Below are 17,382 nucleotides of genomic sequence, written 5' to 3' on the forward strand. Positions count from 1 at the left end.
TTTGGACCAAATCCGATTCAGCGCATTTGGAATCGATATTTTCTTCAAACTTTACAAATCCTTATATTTACATCACTGCTGGGTCATGTGTGATAAGGGACAATATCTGTCTACTCTTTCTGGAACCTCCCCACAAAGTGTCAAAATTTCGAAAAACCAAAACGACAGCTGCTTCTCTCAACCATAGGCACCAACAGTGACATCCATTTCAGATTTTAGAGTTTCAGTTCTATTCCTTCATCCAATACCATGTTTAGTACTATTGAGTATTTTTCGTACAATTATAGTACCCATTTTGAAAACCACCTCCATATCCCAATTCCAGATACCAATAGAGACCTCAAAATAAAATTTGAGGATACCAGCCCTATCCCTTCACCCTATGCCCAATTTAGTACCATTTGGTACTTTTCGTGCAATTATATTTCCAAAACCACACCCATATCTAAATTCAAAAAAAGAAAAACCAACATAGACCTCAATAGTCAATTTGAGAATTCCAGCCCTATCCATTTATCCAATACAAAATTTAGTACCATTTAGTATTTCTTGTACAATTATAGTGCACATTTCCAAAACCACCTTCATATCTCAATTCCAGATAGCAACAGAAACCTTACTATCGAATTTGAAGCTTCCAGCCCTATTACTTTACACAATACCAAACTTAGTACTATTTTGTACTTTCCGTATTTTCAAACCAACGTCAAATCTCAAACAGGAATCTAATCTAAATTTTAGTATCGATTTCCAATACCAACTTCATAACTCAATCTCAGATACCAACAGAGATTGATTGCTCTATCCCTTCAGCAAACACCAAATTTAGTACCGTTTAATACTTTTCGTTCAAATATAGGGCACATTTCCAGACCACCACCATCAGATCTCAAACACAGATACCATTAGTAATCTAAATATCAAATTTAATCTCTATACCTTCACCCAGTACCAAATATAGTACCATTCAGTACTTTTTGTACAATTCTAGTACATATTTTCGAAACTACCTCCATATCTCAATTCCAGATATCAACAGAGACCTCAATATCGAATTTTGGGATTCTAGCTCAATCCCTTCAATCAAAACCCAATTTAGTACTACTTAGTACTTTTCGTACAAATATAGGATCCATTTCCAAACCACAGCCGAATCTCAAACACAGATACCATCAGTAATCTAAACATCAAATTTTAGAACGTTATCTCTATCCCTTCATCCAATACCAAATATAGTGCTATTCAGTACTTTTCGTACAATTTTAGTACAAAATTTCCAAATTAACTCCATATCTCGATCCCAGATATCAACAGAGACCGCAATATCAAATTTCGGTATTTTAGCTCTATTCCTTCGCCATATTTCCAATTAAGTACCATTTAGTACTTTTCGTACAAATATAGGAGTCATTTCCAAACCACCGCCGCATCTCAAACACAGATGCCATTAGCAATGTAAATAACAAATTTTAGAATTTTTCCCCTATCCCTTCACCCAATACCAATAATAGTACCATTCAGTACTTTTCGTACAATTATAGAACACATTTCCGAAAGCACATCCATATATATCCAGGCTACAAATGAACAGCGACCCTAATATCAAATTTCAGATTTTAAGCACTATCTGTTCTCCCAATTATAAATTGTAACAAATATAGTACTATTTAGTACTTTTCGTGCACTTTTGTACACATTTTCAAATCACATCTTTATCCCACACCTACCACCAAGAGGCACTCCAATACAAAATTTCAAAAATCCAGCTTCATTCTTTAACCCTAAACCAAACTATTCCAAATTTAGTACCATTTAGTACAGTTGTCACACTTAGTACACATTTCCAAGACCACCTTCATGTATCAAATTTACTTTCCAATTTTGATTCTCATACAAAATTTCAAGTTTTTAGCTGTTACGGTCAAAACAAATTATACCACTTCAAAAATTTAGTACCATTTTAGTACTTTTCGTAACCTTAAAGTACCATTTTAGTACTTTTCGTAACCTTAAAGTTCGAATTTCCAAAAATCCTTTGGTACACCTATCCTGCACTCCATCCGTCACTCTTTTTCTAAATTTCAAAAATTCTGCTGGTCTGATAGAAAGTATTAAATTTTTAGTACATTTTAGTACTAAAAATCCAAAAAACCCTTTGGTGCCTTTCTCCGCCACACCATAAGTCACTCTCGTTCCAAATTTCATTCTAGCTCATTTCGTATGTCAAATAGAAAGTATTATATTCAAATTTTTGTACATTTTAGTATTTTTCGTGCTCTTTTAGTACGAATTTGCCATAAAACCTATCCTTAGCACCAAGACGGACCCTCGAGCAAAATTTCAAAATTCTAGCTTCAGCCGTTTTGTCTGGGCATTGATTCTAATTTAGTCTTTCGATCAGTTACGATTTTCTGAAGGCCTAGAAAAGTAGTTTCTCACACTTTTTTTTTCAAAATTTAATTCTCCAAGACCTTAAATAATGGATTACTGGAGAATTTTTGAAATCGCCCTCAAAATTATAAATTTTGGAATTTTTAAGAATTTTTTAGGAAATTTCCGTCAAAAGATAAAAATTGTAGCATTTTTAAATCCAGGGAGGCGCTTTTAAGGATATAAATGGTGGATTCTTCAAGAAATTGTTTTTCAGATCTCTTGAAGCCTTAAGTTGTGAATTTTCTAAAAAAAATCAAAATAGTAAATTTTTCTCATATTTTTTTTTGAAAGAATAATAAGCCTATTTTTATTTGATTCTTTCATCACGATTTTCAGAACAAAAACACACGGGAACATTATCTGCCTCTTATCATTTCAGCCAACATTGCAGTGAAATCCAAAACAAAATAATACAAATTTTCCAAAAATATCTCAAACCTCTCGAACATATCATGCAGCCGAGTCATTATTTGTCTGCTGCGCTTATCTCACCTTCATCCATAAACAATGAAGTATTATGGCTGACATTTGTACTGACATAACTGGGTGACAGAACGGCTTTCACGTGTTTGATGCGAAACACAACAGAAAATATCACGTTTCATAATCGCCTGATTTGGGCGTGATTTATGGGTTCACAACCCCCATCCATATGCCGAGAACAATCAAAACAAGGGTTATAATTTTAGCGGAATTTATTCCAAAGATTGTTGGCGACTAATAATTATGCCAGCGAGACTAAGCCTCTAGATTCTCAACAAAATTTACGATATTTATTTGAACTGGTGTCCATTGCTGATTATCCACAAATTTTGCCATGTTTCGCGTTTGAAAATGTTTTTATAATTTTGTACGGAAACAAGAAATTCCGGGCCAAAGAGAGTCTGAATCATTACATTTTCAGCGGCCAGATTGCGATTGGTTGCCATGTGGGTTATGACGAGGGGTTCGTTGCTCTAGGGTGGGCGAAAAGAGTTTTTATTGGTATTTCTCTCTCTCCCTCTCTCTTACTTACCGGCAAGGGAGTGCCATTCGTCTCGAACCTTAAATGAGGATCAATGTGCTGGCAATACCAATTGGTATAGGCTGCGGGAATTTGTTTGCCAGGACCACAATTCTGAAAATTTCCACAGGTACATTATTCTGGGAATCTTTTATTTTCCCAGCAATCCTACCTTTTTCGAACACAACCCCAATGTCAAATTAATCTCTCCAAACTTCCTCGATTCAAATGAGTTGGCTATAACGGAGGTAAGGTCCCATGACTTTTGGGCCGTGTACAACAACAAAGGATTCTCTGGATCATTGACACATTGCAGCCGAAATGGTTGACCATACTTCAAGACCATTTCACTTTCATGTTTACTCTCGTTCCCATCCTCCGCCTCGTTGGGCGCCATAATGCGAAATGAGTTACGAATACACGGCTTCAGTGATGGGGCAATTGTCAGCTCACATTCTTCGTTCATTTTTTGGCTACGCCTCACCACTCGCTCATTAATGACAACGGATAGCGTTAGATGTTTGTCATAGGCGGGATATTGACACAGGCGCATCTGAGCCGGCATAAGCTGTACAATGCCGCCAAAACTGATCGTTTCTCCTGGTGCCTCCATATTGATTTCTTTGTGGAAATTTTGAAATAATTTCCGTGTCTTCTCCACCAACAGCTCGCCATTGTCACGTTTCTGGGTGAATTGCTTGATTTTATCCTCCTCCAAGCAGATGTCCTCGAACCAATTGCCCAAACGGGTTATGGGACGATAACGGGAACGGGTCACAAGGGACATTTCACAAAAAATGAAAACAAAATTTTTGTAAAATTAAACGAAAAATATTTTTGGAAAGCTAAGGGTAGGTTTAGACGACGAAGAAGAGAAAAATTGAAATGGGGACAATATTTAGGAAATATTAGTGGGTGCTTGTGGAGAAAAAATGTTTAAAAATCCACTATTAAAGGTATGGAATACGGCTTCAAAAATGTTGGGTATACGATTTAAGCACATGAGGGGGTTTTATTTTATTTGAATAGGTACCTTGCCTTAAAGGGAGGCGTTAAGAAAAGGTTTTTAAACCCATTATTTAGGGTCTTCAGGGAGTCTTTTAGAAATTCTGAAACACTCCACAATTTTGGGGCTTAATAAGGCCTTTGAAAGAAGCTTCAGTTCGGCATTTTTAAAATAAGGTCCTGAGTTCAGACTTCAAAACTTCTATGAAAACCCCAATATTTACAACTTTAGCGAAGCCTAGAAAAAGCTTAGAGGATAGCTTCATCCTTTTTTTTAAGGATCCGTTCCAAAATATTGTCCTGATGACTCAAACAATATTCAATTTGTTACCAAATAATTGCTGTAATCCATCATAGAAAATATTAAGCGAAAATATTAAATTTTTCCCATTTCGAAACTATTATCCTGATAATATTTGGAAACTATTATTAATCACATAATTACGCCCATAGAAAATCGTATGTTTTTCGCCAATTTTTTTTTATGGTTGCCATGCAAATGGGCCTCATCCATATCTCCTTGCCAATTTCAATTTATTTTCATTACTCACGTGGTGTTTTTTTATAGTTGCAAATTTAATCATGTTTTCAATTTAAAATTCCATAGCTAAAAATGGAAAATTACGATTTCGAAAAAATTATAAATTAATATGAATATAATTTCCGAAATATTTACCACTCAGTTATTTTTAACCATGGCCAATAAATCATCAGCCATTGTGGCCTGAAAATAACACTTGTAGACACTTGTGTCTTGCCGAGTCACTCGCTGGCTCTTCAAGCCCCTCCCTCCTACACTAAGAGGGACTGATCACTAATGCATTGCCTCAAAAAAGGGGGAGGGGTTCTTATCTCCGGCGACCATGTCTTTCGTTCTTCATAAACAACAAAATCACAATAAACGATTCGAAAATGTTTATTTTTTGTTTTATTGATTTGGTTACTCCGATTAATGGCTAACACGAGACAAAATCGTGCAAAGTTGGGTGTTGAGTGCAAGTTGTTTATTCGCATTTCAGACAGCTGCCGCGTTAGACTGGCTGACTGACATGTTAGCACGTTTTATGCCAACATGGCTGATAAGCCAGCCATATCGCCAATGGATGTCTATGTGTGTGGGTGGGTGAGGGATGGCCTGAAATCGGAGTGAGCCGATGGAGAAGGAGAAGGTTAGTTAACTAGGCCGTTTGTGTATATCCAAGCCAAACGAAGATTGACTGGAATGCTAAAAATAAATAATGAACGGGAATGTTAAGGATATATGGTGGGGGGATGGGGTTTCAAAGGGGGAGGCGATAGAAAATAGATTTAAAAGAGAGAGCATTTTAAGGGTATTTTTTTCAAAGACGACCATCAATCACTTAGAGACGTCTTAAATAATCCTTAAGAGCATAATTTTAATTTTTGTGAAGAAGCCTAAATTGCAAATTTTAAGCCTCCTACAGGGCCTTAAATTGCAGATGTTGTAAGAAATTTATAAAACTTCCTCAAAGCCCTAAATCATGGAATTTTACAGGATTTTTAAATCCTTTCCAGGGCCTTTAACCCGGAGTCAGGAGTCGAAATATAGGACATTCAAAGATTTTTAAAGTCCCAAAATCGTGAATTTATATAAAAGTCTCCATCTAGGCCCTTTATTGGGATTCTTTTTTCAAGACCTCAAGAAAAAGTCGTAGAATTTTTAATGAATTTTTAAAGCCACCTTTCGACTTTAAATACCGATTTTATAAAACCTTCTTTAATACCCTAAATAATAAAAAATTTATTACCTCAATCAAATAAATTTCGTGGATAATTTTAAAGATTTTAGCAGGTCCTTCGCGACCGGTTTTTTTTAAGAATCTGTATGGCCCCCTTCAGACACTGAATTGTGGATTAAAAAAAATAAATAAGGAAATTTTAAAGACTTCCTTGAGTCCCTAAATTGTCAAGGCAATCGTGGACTTTTTAAAGAATGTTCAATACATCCAGTAAAAATTTTTGGAAAAATTTTCAATACTTCCGACCAAAATTATGGATTTTTTTTAAATTTTTTTAAATTCAACCATAGACCTTAAATGGCGGATTTTTACAAAGTGTTTTTTTAGGTTTTTCAAACCTCCCTCAAGGCATTAGGTTGTAGATTTTTTTATGGGATTTTACAAGCCCTTCCCGAGGACTTAAATCGCAGATTTTTTAAGAGATTTAAGAGAATTTTTAAGGACATCATCAAGTCCCTAAATTGTGGACTTTTTTTTGAAAAATTGTATTACTTTCTATCTATGCCTAAATTGAATTTTTAAAGGCTTTTAAGGCGTCCTTAGGGTACTCAATCGTGGATTTTTGAAAGCCTCCTTAAGGTCCCTAAATTGTGGACTTTTTTTGAAAAATTGTATTACTATGCCTAAATTGAATTTTTAAAGGCTTTAAAAGCGTCCTCAAGGTACTCAATCGTGGATTTTTTAAAGAATCCTTAAGGGACTAAATTGAAGATTTGTTAAGAAATTTTGAAGGCTTCCTCAAGTCCCAACATCGTGGATAATAAAAAAGATTTTGCAAAGCTCCTTTATGACCGTCTTTTTTTAAGAATCTGTATAGCACAGTCAAGATACTAAATTGGGGATTAAAAAATTAAGAAAGGCTTCCTGAAGTCCCTAAATTGTCAAGGCAGTCATGGATTTAAAAAAAATCAATACCTCCGTTTAAACCGTCCCAAATTTTGGATTTTTCAAAGATTTGTTAAGGTCCAAAATCGTGGATTTTTTTCAGAATCTTTAAAGCTTCCTTCAGGCCTCAAATCGCTTATTTTTGAGGTTCAAAGCAGACCTCTTGTAGGTATTTTGTTGAAAGAAGACTTTTTAAAGATCTTCAGTTTCCAGAAAACCCCTTAAAGGTCTTCTGTCTAGAGAAGACCTCCTAATGGACTTCATTCCATAAAAGACTTTTAAAAGTCTTCGGTTTATTGAAGACCTCTTGAAGGTCTTTGGGCCAAAGACGCCCTCTTAAAGGTCTTCGAAACACCCCTTAAAGATCTTCGGTTCATATCACACCACCCAAAGATTTTAGTCTATGGAGGTCCTCTTAAAATTTGAAAGACCTCTTAAAATCCTTTGTGTCTACAGAAAACCTTTGAGGTTTACGAAGAAAAGACTTCCACCTATAAAATACGTTTAAGGGCCTTTGGTCCACGGTCCATGGAAGACCTCTTAAAAGCCTTCAGTCTGTGGAAAACTTCCTAGAGATGTTCGGCCCATTTCTAAAAAGACTTCGACCTACAGAAGACCTATTAAAGGTCATCGGTTCATGGACATTTTCTTGAAGGTCTTTGATCCACATAAGACCTTTTAACGTGGTTCGGCCCATAGAAGACCTTTTGAAAACTTCGGGACATGAGAAACCTTTGGTCCGTCTTCTTAAGGTCTTCGGTGTGTGGAAAATTATTTAAAGGTCTGTGGTCAATAGAAGAGCTTTTAAAGGACATCGGTCTATAGAAGGAATGTTAAAGGCTTGCGGTACATAGCAGACCTGTTAAAGGTCTTTGCTCTGCGGAAGACCCATTAAAAGTCTTTGGTCTATAGAAGACCAATTGCAATCTTCGGTTCCTAAAAGACCTCTCTAAGGTCTTTTGTCTATAAAAGACCTCTGGAAGGTCTTCGGACCCATTTTAAATCCAAGAATACTCTGATAAATAAAACTCTCCAAAATAATGCCAAAATTGAAATTTTATTTAAATTAAAATATTTCCAAGATAGTATTTAAATTTTATGAAAAAAATCATTTTGAGTTCTCTCGAAACCAATTTTTTCTAAACTCCCGAATTCTGCTTGATCCAAGAACGCAGGGCACCCACATACGTGTACATGGCCGGTTTGCCCTCAGCACCGCAACCGAAACCCCACGACACGACACCGAACAGTTTATTTTCCACAGTCAAAGGGCCACCACTGTCACCCTGGCAGGCACTCACCTGTCCGCTAGGGTGGCCAGCACAAATCATGCGATCGGTAATTCCGGGAATATTCTGGGGATTACAGTAGTCACGACTCCACAACTGAACCTGGGCGAATTTCAATTTATTGGGCAATTGCAAATTGCCGTTGATAGCTCCAAAACCACTGATGGTGGCCAAGGTGTCGGCAGCAAAATTGGCATCCGAGGCAGCCAGTTCAATTTTGTCCACTTCCGTTGTGCCCAGTTGCAAAGGTTCGGCCAGCCTAATCAGAGACATGTCGTAATCTTGACTCTGTGGATTATACTGGGGATGGATAATGAATTGGGCTGCGTTGAGAGTTTTGCCATTGCCGGCCACCAGATCGGTTGTGCCAACCACTACTTTCATGAGGGCCGGGTTTTGATTGATGGTACAATGGGCGGCGGTGACGATGAAAGTTTCCGAGATGATGGAACCTCCACAGTGATGACGACCATTCAGCTGTAGCGAGACCTGATGCGGAAACTGCCCGGGAGTGGCAAATTGCCCACCAATGATACGACTGGCACACGAGATGTGTCCCACCAGGACGGCGAAAATTAAAAGCAAAAACATTTCAAGTTTTTTGGGGAAGAGTTAGAGTTGGAAATGTTGCAAGGTGTGAATTTGCACTGATTTTAGAAGTCACGGGAGGTGGCTTTTATACCTCACTCTCCAATGTGGAAGGTTTGCAATGTTATGCCAAAAAGACGGCATTTCGCCAAGGGGTGCCAAAAAAAGTTCTAACATTTTATTTTCTTTGCCATAACTTTGACCTGATTTGCATCGACGTGGGATACCGCCCATTGACATGGTTAGAAGTGGGTTTATCGCTTAGCAAATATCAAGGTGTTAAAGTTCTAGTTTAGAATTTAGCTAACCATGACAGTGGATGACTTCCTCATGGTGATTTGTCAGAAAATGGCAGTGGGGGAGGGCAGGTATTTGAGTCGGATTTTTCATACACGTAAAATTAAAAAAAAGAAGATAAAAATTGATAATTATTGAAATTATGAAAATTTCTCCTCGTCAGAATTTCAGAAGCGAAGAGAAAAAATATTTAAAGAAGGTCTCATTAACGGAAAATCTTTAAGAGTTCTTTTATGGACGGAAGGCATTAAGAAAATCCTTCAAAAAGATATTTAATGTATGGAAAACCAACATCAGGTCTTTTTTTATTGACAAAAGATCACATAGAGGTCTTCTGGAAACGGAAGACATTTATGAGGCCTTCTATGGTCCAAAAAAAGGCTTCTAAGGATCAAGAATCATCAGGAGGTCTTCAATAGGCAGATGATCACAGGAAGTATTTTTATAGGCAATATAACTTTGAGAAGTGCCCTCTCGATGGAAGTTCTTTAAGGTTTTTTTTTTTTTCAACCAAAGGCCCTCAAATAAGCCCTTCAGAGAAAGAAAGGGGTATAAGAGAGGCCGAGGATCTTTAGAAGGTCTTCTAGAGATCGAATACCTTTAACAGAAGCCTTTGAAAGGACTTTAATAGACCAATATACCTTGAAGGCGTTTTCCAACACCTCTGAGAGGGTTCCTATAGAGGGAGGTCTTAGGGTTTCCTATAGGAAGAATACTTCGAGACTTCTTCTGCAAACAATAGGCGTTTTGCATTTTTTATAGGCAAATAATCTGTAAGTTGCCTCTTATTGAATCAGACATATGAGATAGGTCTCCAATGAAGTAGACCTCTTAAAAATCTGTAGAAAAACGTCCGTTTCCAAAAACCTCCGAGATGCTTTCTATAGAAGAAGTCTTTAATAGAAGATAGCTCTTAGTGGACTACAATTGTAGCTGACCTCTTTTTCACGGAAGAGGATCTCTGAGAGGTCTTCTATTATAAATGACCTCAAAGAAGGCTTGAAAAAGTCTAGAAAAATCTTCAATGAATCCACGCCTTTAGACCTCGAAGAAGGCTTGAAAAAGTCTAGAAAAATCTTCAATGAATCCACGCCTTTAGACCTCGAAGAAGGCTTGAAAAAGTCTAGAAAAATCTTCAATGAATCCACGCCTTTAGACCTCGAAGAAGGCTTGAAAAAGTCTTTAACAAATCCACGCCTTAAGGACATGGAGCAGCCTACAAAAAAGTCTGGCCTATTGAGGAGGTTAGAAAAATGTCTGTTCGTTTGAAGGTTTTAAAAAAATCCACGTCTTAATGACTTGGAGCAGCCTAAAAAATGTCTATTCTTTGGAGGAGGTTAGAAACATGTTTAAAAATTTCACATCTCTGGGCTTTGGAGGAGACTAGAAAAGAGTCTGGTCGTTGGAGGAGGTTAGAAAAAAATCTTTTAAAAATCCACATTTCTGGGCTTTGGCGGAGGATAGAAAAACCTTTGGACCTTGGTGGAAGCTTGAAAAAAATATCTAAAAAAACAACCCTTAAGGCCTTGGAGCAGCCTAGAAAAAAGTCTGGTCGATGGAGGAGGTTAGAAAAAATCTTTAAAAAATTCACACTTCCGGGCTTTGGAAGGGGGTAGAAAGAAATACTTAAAATATCTAAGCCTTTGGACCTTCGTGGAGGTTAGAAAAAACCTTTAAAAAAACCAACCCTTAAGGCTTTGGAGGAGTATAAAAAATTCTGGGCCTTGGAGAAGGTTAGAAATGCACGCCTCTAGTCTGTGGAGGATTCTAAAAGAAAACCTTTAAAAAAACACGCCTCTGGTCTGTGGAGGATTCTAAAAGAAAACCTTTAAAAAAACACGCCTTGGGGCCTTTAAAGTATTCTGGAAATTTTTTAAAAAGTCCATGCCTTGGGGCCTTTGAAGTATTCTGGAAAAAAATTTTAAAAGTCCATGCCTTGGGGCCTTTAAAGTATTCTGGAAAAATCTTTAAAAAGTCCACTCCTTCGGGGCCTTTAAAGTATTCTGGAAATTTTTTTAAAAAACCCACGCATTGAGGCCTTTAAAGAATTCTGGAATTTTTTTTAAAAAAATCTACGCCTTGAGGCCTTTATAGAATTCTGTAAAAATCTTTAAAAAAGCCACGCCTTGGGACCTTTAAAGAATTCCGGAAAAATCTTTAAAAAATCCACGCCTTGGGACCTTTAAAGAATTCCGGAAAAATCTTTAAAAAATCCACTCCTTGGGACCTTTAAAGAATTCCGGAAATATCTTAAAAAATCCACGCCTTTGGGTCTATAAAGAATTCTTGGAAAAAGCATGGGGGCCTTTGAAGAATTCTGGAAAAAATCTTTAAAAAATTCAAGCATTGGGGCCTTTGAAGGATTTTTGAAAAATTTTTAAAAAATCTACTCCTTAGGACCTTTAAAGAATTCTGGAAAAATCTTTAAAATATCCACGCCTTGAGACCTTTAAAGAATTCTGGAAAAATCTTTAAAAAGTCCACACCTTAAGGTCTATAAAGAATTCTTGGAAAAAAAGTAAAAAAAAAACCCTGCCGGATTCTGGTCTTTGGAGGATTCTGCAATAATCTTTAAAAAATCCACTCCTTGGGGCAAGCATAATTTTCGAAAAAAAAAAAACTAAAAAATCCACGCTTGTGGGCCTTGAAGGCTTTAGGCTACAAAAATCTACTCTTTTAGTCTCGAGAGAAGTCTAGAAAAAATCTGTAAAAAAGGAGTCTAGCAAAAACTGTTAAAAAAAAACAAACCTGAGGTCTTCGAGGAGGATAGAAGAGAAAAATTGAGAAAAAAAAACATGACAATGAACCTCGGTGTAGATAAAAAAATCTTTAAAAAATCCGCAATTTCTGAAAAATCAATGCCTTCCTCAAAGGAAGCTGTAAAAATATCTTTTGAAAATCCTCCTTACATACCTCAAAGGAAGTTGGAAAAAATCTCGAAATATCCATTATTTTTAAAATTTTGTAGCATACATTAAGGCGCTGCACACAAATTTAATAGTCCATGGATGGACAATCATGGCTAAGGCTGAATTTTACCCAGGAAATCGCAAAGGCATTTCGCCCAGAGAACTTTTTTGCAGCCTTAGAGTCCTCCCTTTCAAAACCTCAAAAGCACATTTTCAATACAGCAATTATTTCATTTAATATTTTTTTCAAAATTCATTTCGTTAACATTTCCAACGTTTTTTTTTACTTTTCAATATTATTTCGCCCTGAAAAATTCCCCGTGAATTTCAAAACAACCCACATTGGGACGCTTTTGATTGTTCTCATCGAAGGCTGTAAAGTGGACCACGACTTTGTGGCGACCCTCCATGTTGATGGGGTAATCCAATATGGTGTCGATGTCATAGGGTAAGAGGTGGAAAACGTGCTAAAATTAATTTTCAAAAAAAGACAACAAAAAAATTAAAAAAATAAAAATAAATAAATAAAAAAAATATAATAATAATAATAATAATAATAATAATAATAATAATAATAATAATAATAATAATAATAATAATAATAATAATAATAATAATAATAATAATAATAATAATAATAATAATAATGATAATAATAATAATAATAATAATAATAATAATAATAATAATAATAATAATAATAATAATAATAATAATAATAATAATAATAATAATAATAATAAAAATAATAATAATAATAATAATAATAATAATAATACTAATAATAATAATAATAATAATAATAATAATAATAATAATAATAATAATAATAATAATAATAATAATAATAATAATAATAATAATAATAATAATAATAATAATAATAATAATAATAATAATATTTTTTAATAATTTTTTTTAAATTACCTTTTCTGTTAATTAATTTAATTTTAAGTTAATTAATCTTAAAATAGTTCAATATTTAATTAACTTAATTTTAATTAATAAAAATTTTGATTAAAAAATTGAATTTTTTAACTTTTGAATTAATTTAATATTCCAATTATTTTTTAATCGACAATAACTTCTTCATTAATTTTATATTTAATTAATCCAATTAAGATAAATTAAAATAAATTAATTCAATATTAAATAAATTAATTAAATTTTTAGTAATAATTTTTTTATAATTTCTTTTACCTTATAGGTGGTTATACACTGGCGATCACTCTCCACAATGTACTTGGACCACACCTGGTAGAAGAGGTATTTCTCACTGAAAAACGACTCACAAAAATTGGTTGTGGACATCGAAAAGGGGGTGGGTTGCCAGGAGCTGCGTACCAGCTTAAATAGTTCTATGCGGTTCTGAAAATAAATTACACATAGAATACTGAGTTTCTTAAAAAAATCCCCCTCCTGCCCCTTTACCTCAATCCTATCGCCAGGTTCTACGCCCTCCCAAACACAGGTCAGATCTCCCGATATATGGATACTTCCCTCACTGAATTCAAACGACACACCGGATATATCGAATAAATCATGGACACCATTGGAATTTTCTTCATCCGGACAGACATCGAAGACTTTGTCATTTTCGAATACAAATTCATAACGACTTCCAATTGCAGCTACCGTTGCGATGAAGAACAAAATTATTATCCACGACAATATAATCCAATTCGGCTGAAACATTTTTAAAACTATTTCAATTGTCGATTTCGGGATTTTATTTAAATACCAAAGTTTTCCAGCAATTCATCCTTAATTTGGGGTTGTAAATCTGGCTATCAAATGTGAAATCGTTTAAATTCGGACTTGTAATAAATATTTGTTTTTTCGAACGGAAATATAGAATATAACCTATAATTAAAAATTTAGAATTGTTTTTAATTTTGTTGAAATAAAAGTTGCATGCCAAGGACCGAACAATTTTTTTTTTGCTAATCGTCATTTTGTCATAATTTGTTTGTTGTGGTCTTCAGAGCAAATGGGCGATACGAAGGTTCTTGGAAAGTCGTTCGAAATTTTACCAAAATGTTCTAGAAGCTGTGTTTTTTTTTTTTTGAAATTTCGTATCTGGGTTTTATATAAGGTAGGTCATTTGGATATTCGCACCAAAAAATGTACTAAAAGGTACTAAATATTGTACAGTTTCAGTTAAAGATCGAAATTTTATATTTATTCTAAATCTCAATTTTTTTGTGAAATTCGAAAAAAAAAATAGAAATTCGAAAAAAATAGATAGCGTTATAGAAATTCGTACTAAAAGTTACAAAAAGGTACTAAATGTACTTTTGACTTAAATTTTACACTTTTAAGGCTAGGGCCGTGAAATTTTGTATGAGGGACACCATGGGTGCCATCTATCAAAAGGGTGTTGGTTGTTTGGAAATTCGTACTAAAAAGGTACTAAAACAGCTAAATAATGTATGTTTGGAGGGTAGAGTTCCAAAAGTTGTTATTTTGCTTTGTTTTACAAAATAAGAAATTCTACGAAATTCGTATTAAAAAAAGTAAAAAAACATTTGGGTTTAGGGTATTCAAAGTTCAACCCGGCCGAACTTTGAATACCCTAAACCCAAATGGAACGAAATTGGAAATTTTCAAAAAAAAAACACAGTAAAGAAAATCCTAAGTCGGGCAGGGCCGACTTTATTATGCCCTACCCCACTTTGCTAATATAGTAGAGCTCCGCATAACAATTAAAAGTTTTTTGTGGGAGAATTCAATCATACACGCTATGATTATAATTATAATTTAAAGTTCAAAGGACTAAATATGTCGAAGCATTTGTATCGTTTAAATTCGGACTTGTATTGGGGCACAATTAATTTGAAATCGGATAAAGATATATGTGAGAGCTATATCCAAATCGAAACCGATCTCGATAAAATTGGGCAAAGATATTTCTGAGCTGTATTTGATATAATTCCCTGAATATCGTTGTTACGGAGTGCATATTACGGCTGTGGGTAACAAATATAACAAATCGGATGAACAATATATATGGGAGCTATAGCTATATCTGAACTGATCTTCACCAAATTTGACATACTAGCTTCTAGACTCAATTCGATCGTAAGTTCTAAATTTCATCCAATTTGGGCAAATATTAGACGTTTGGTGCACAATAAAAGGTAAATCGGACGAAGTTATATATGGGAGCTATATCGAAATCTGAACCGATCTCGATAAAATTTAGCAAATTTATTTCTGAGCTGTATTTAATATATTTTCCCAAATATCGTTGTTACAGAGTGCATATTACGGCTGCGGAGGACAAAAATAACAAATCGGGTGAACAATATATATGGGAGCTATAGCTATATTTGAACCGTTTTCGATCAAATTTGGCATATTTATTTCAAGGCTTAATTCGTACAAGACTTATATTCGACGGACCCATGACTCTTTGGGCCCATTCCAATCGACGAGGGTTGTCCGCAGGCAACATTCTTTGCGTCAATTGAATTTTGTACGGGAACATATGCAAAGGGCTTCTTCTCAGATATTTATTGCCAGATGGGTCTGTCGAATATGGGCAACCCTATTTGGCTGGAAAACCACAAGTGGCTATCGTTCGAGCCCTCCAGCATTTAAATGTGAATAAATCTTTTGTGATTCGTACCATTGCTCGTTACCGTGATACTGGTAGCGTAGGCCGACGTCAAGGAATTGGACGGAAGAAAACATTAGCAACATCAGCAGAAATGGTTCGGAAGGTAAAGAAGCGACTCGAAACCCGCGTCGCAGTTGCCGAAACATGGCTCGTGACTGAATATATCTCAATTCGGCAAATATTGAAAAATGAGCTCGGCGTAAAGCCATTGAAATTCCAAAAAGTGCAAGAACTTACACCGCAACAGAAAGAAAATAGACTCAAAAAATTAAAAGAGTTGCTTCGCTTGGCCGAAAGTTGTGAACGGCCCAATTCGGTCTTCTCAGATGAGAAAACATTCGTTGTCCAGCAGTTTGTTTGCCAAAGGGGTCAGCTGAAAATGTGCACCTTCGGTTGGTTACCAGAATTCAAGCGCTGGCCATGGTGATGGTGTAGGCCGCCATAACAGCCGATGGTCGCTCTCCGCTCATATTAATTGACCGTGGCATAAGAATAAATGCCGAATATTATCGGGAAAATATTCTGGAGGGCGTATTAAAGCGTTGGGCACGCAAACATTTTCCCCGCAAACTTTTGACATTTCAACCGGATTCAGCACGCGCCACCCAAGAATGGTTACAAAATGAGGTTCCTCGCTTCATTTCCAGCGCACAATGGCCACCAAAATCTCCGGATACCAATCCGCTGGACTATTGTGTCTGGAGTATTTTTGAAAGGAAGGTTGGCACTTAAAAATAAAAAAGTGTCTATCGCCTCAAGCAAGCGTTTCGCTGGGAATGGGCCAAAATACCACAGAGAAACATTCGGGCGGCGGTGTGACGGTTTAATTGGCCGTTTGAAGGTCATAATTCGTGCCAATGGTGACCAGTTCGAACAAATCTAAACTTATTCTGAAATTGATGCTATTTCCGACATTTTTTGCTTTCATTCAATAAAAAAAATGTACAAATTATGGCGTTTGACTTTGTTGTAGTGTTTTTTCTCACCCTGTATATCCAGTTTTTGCAAAATCATAAGTGCCATATTCAGGTTTCTGGTTGAGAGAAAAATTTATATATAGAAAGTTGCAAGGAATCGCCGACTTGTTTCGCAAGTTATGACAGATTAAGGTATTGGCAATTATGACACTTTGTGGGTGAGGTACCAGAAGGGCTTCTCAGATATTTATTATCTTCAAAACAGTTTTTGTGTTAACAAAAACGTTTGGATGTGTGAAATTTGAAGAGAGTAGGATGCTTTTTCGATTTCTTTGAGCGTTTCGTTTTTAAAAATATTGAACCCTATGTGGAGCAGGTGCGTGTGGAAATGGTCCGAACTCTACCCTCTTTATTCCAGGTTGATGGAAATATCGATATGTACCATGTTTGAATGGAATCAGATGTTAATTTCTCGTTTTAAAAGCATCATGGCTATTCGGTCCAAGAAAGGGACCGATATATCCCATCTTCACAGCAGATCATTTGATAGTAGAAGTATTGAGATGTGTAATGTTGAAGAAGATCAGATGCTTATTTTTTGTTTTACTTGTTTCATGGGTATTCAAAATGTTGACCCTTTGTGGGGGGGGGGGGGGGGGGGGTACCAGAAGGAG

At 35.6% G+C, this 17,382-nt stretch overlaps 3 protein-coding genes across 3 annotated transcripts; all 3 read right to left on the reverse strand.

Annotated features, from left to right (window-relative positions):
• Nucleotides 1-3,110: 3,110 nt before the first annotated feature.
• Nucleotides 3,111-4,295, reverse strand: LOC101893138 (cilia- and flagella-associated protein 161). Its single transcript, XM_005181853.3, has 3 exons — nucleotides 3,609-4,295; nucleotides 3,449-3,550; nucleotides 3,111-3,389 (listed from the first exon to the last, which is right to left on the reverse strand). Exons 1-3 carry the CDS (start codon nucleotides 4,221-4,223, stop codon nucleotides 3,207-3,209), a joined length of 900 nt encoding a protein of 299 aa, XP_005181910.1. The 5' UTR covers nucleotides 4,224-4,295; the 3' UTR covers nucleotides 3,111-3,206.
• Nucleotides 4,296-8,225: 3,930 nt separating this feature from the next.
• LOC101892960 (trypsin-1) lies at nucleotides 8,226-9,084 on the reverse strand. The gene has a single exon (XM_005181852.4). The coding sequence runs from the start codon at nucleotides 8,964-8,966 to the stop codon at nucleotides 8,226-8,228; it is 741 nt and encodes a 246-aa protein (XP_005181909.1). The 5' UTR covers nucleotides 8,967-9,084.
• A 3,331-nt stretch (nucleotides 9,085-12,415) lies between these two features.
• Nucleotides 12,416-13,966, reverse strand: LOC101892787 (uncharacterized). The gene is made up of 3 exons (XM_005181851.4): nucleotides 13,601-13,966; nucleotides 13,370-13,537; nucleotides 12,416-12,636 (listed from the first exon to the last, which is right to left on the reverse strand). The coding sequence occupies exons 1-3, from the start codon at nucleotides 13,862-13,864 to the stop codon at nucleotides 12,466-12,468; spliced, it is 603 nt and encodes a 200-aa protein (XP_005181908.1). The 5' UTR covers nucleotides 13,865-13,966; the 3' UTR covers nucleotides 12,416-12,465.
• Nucleotides 13,967-17,382: the final 3,416 nt, after the last annotated feature.

The sequence above is a fragment of the Musca domestica genome, unplaced genomic scaffold, assembly GCF_030504385.1.
Source record: "Musca domestica strain aabys unplaced genomic scaffold, Musca_domestica.polishedcontigs.V.1.1 37, whole genome shotgun sequence".
Classification (NCBI taxonomy): domain Eukaryota; kingdom Metazoa; phylum Arthropoda; class Insecta; order Diptera; family Muscidae; genus Musca; species Musca domestica.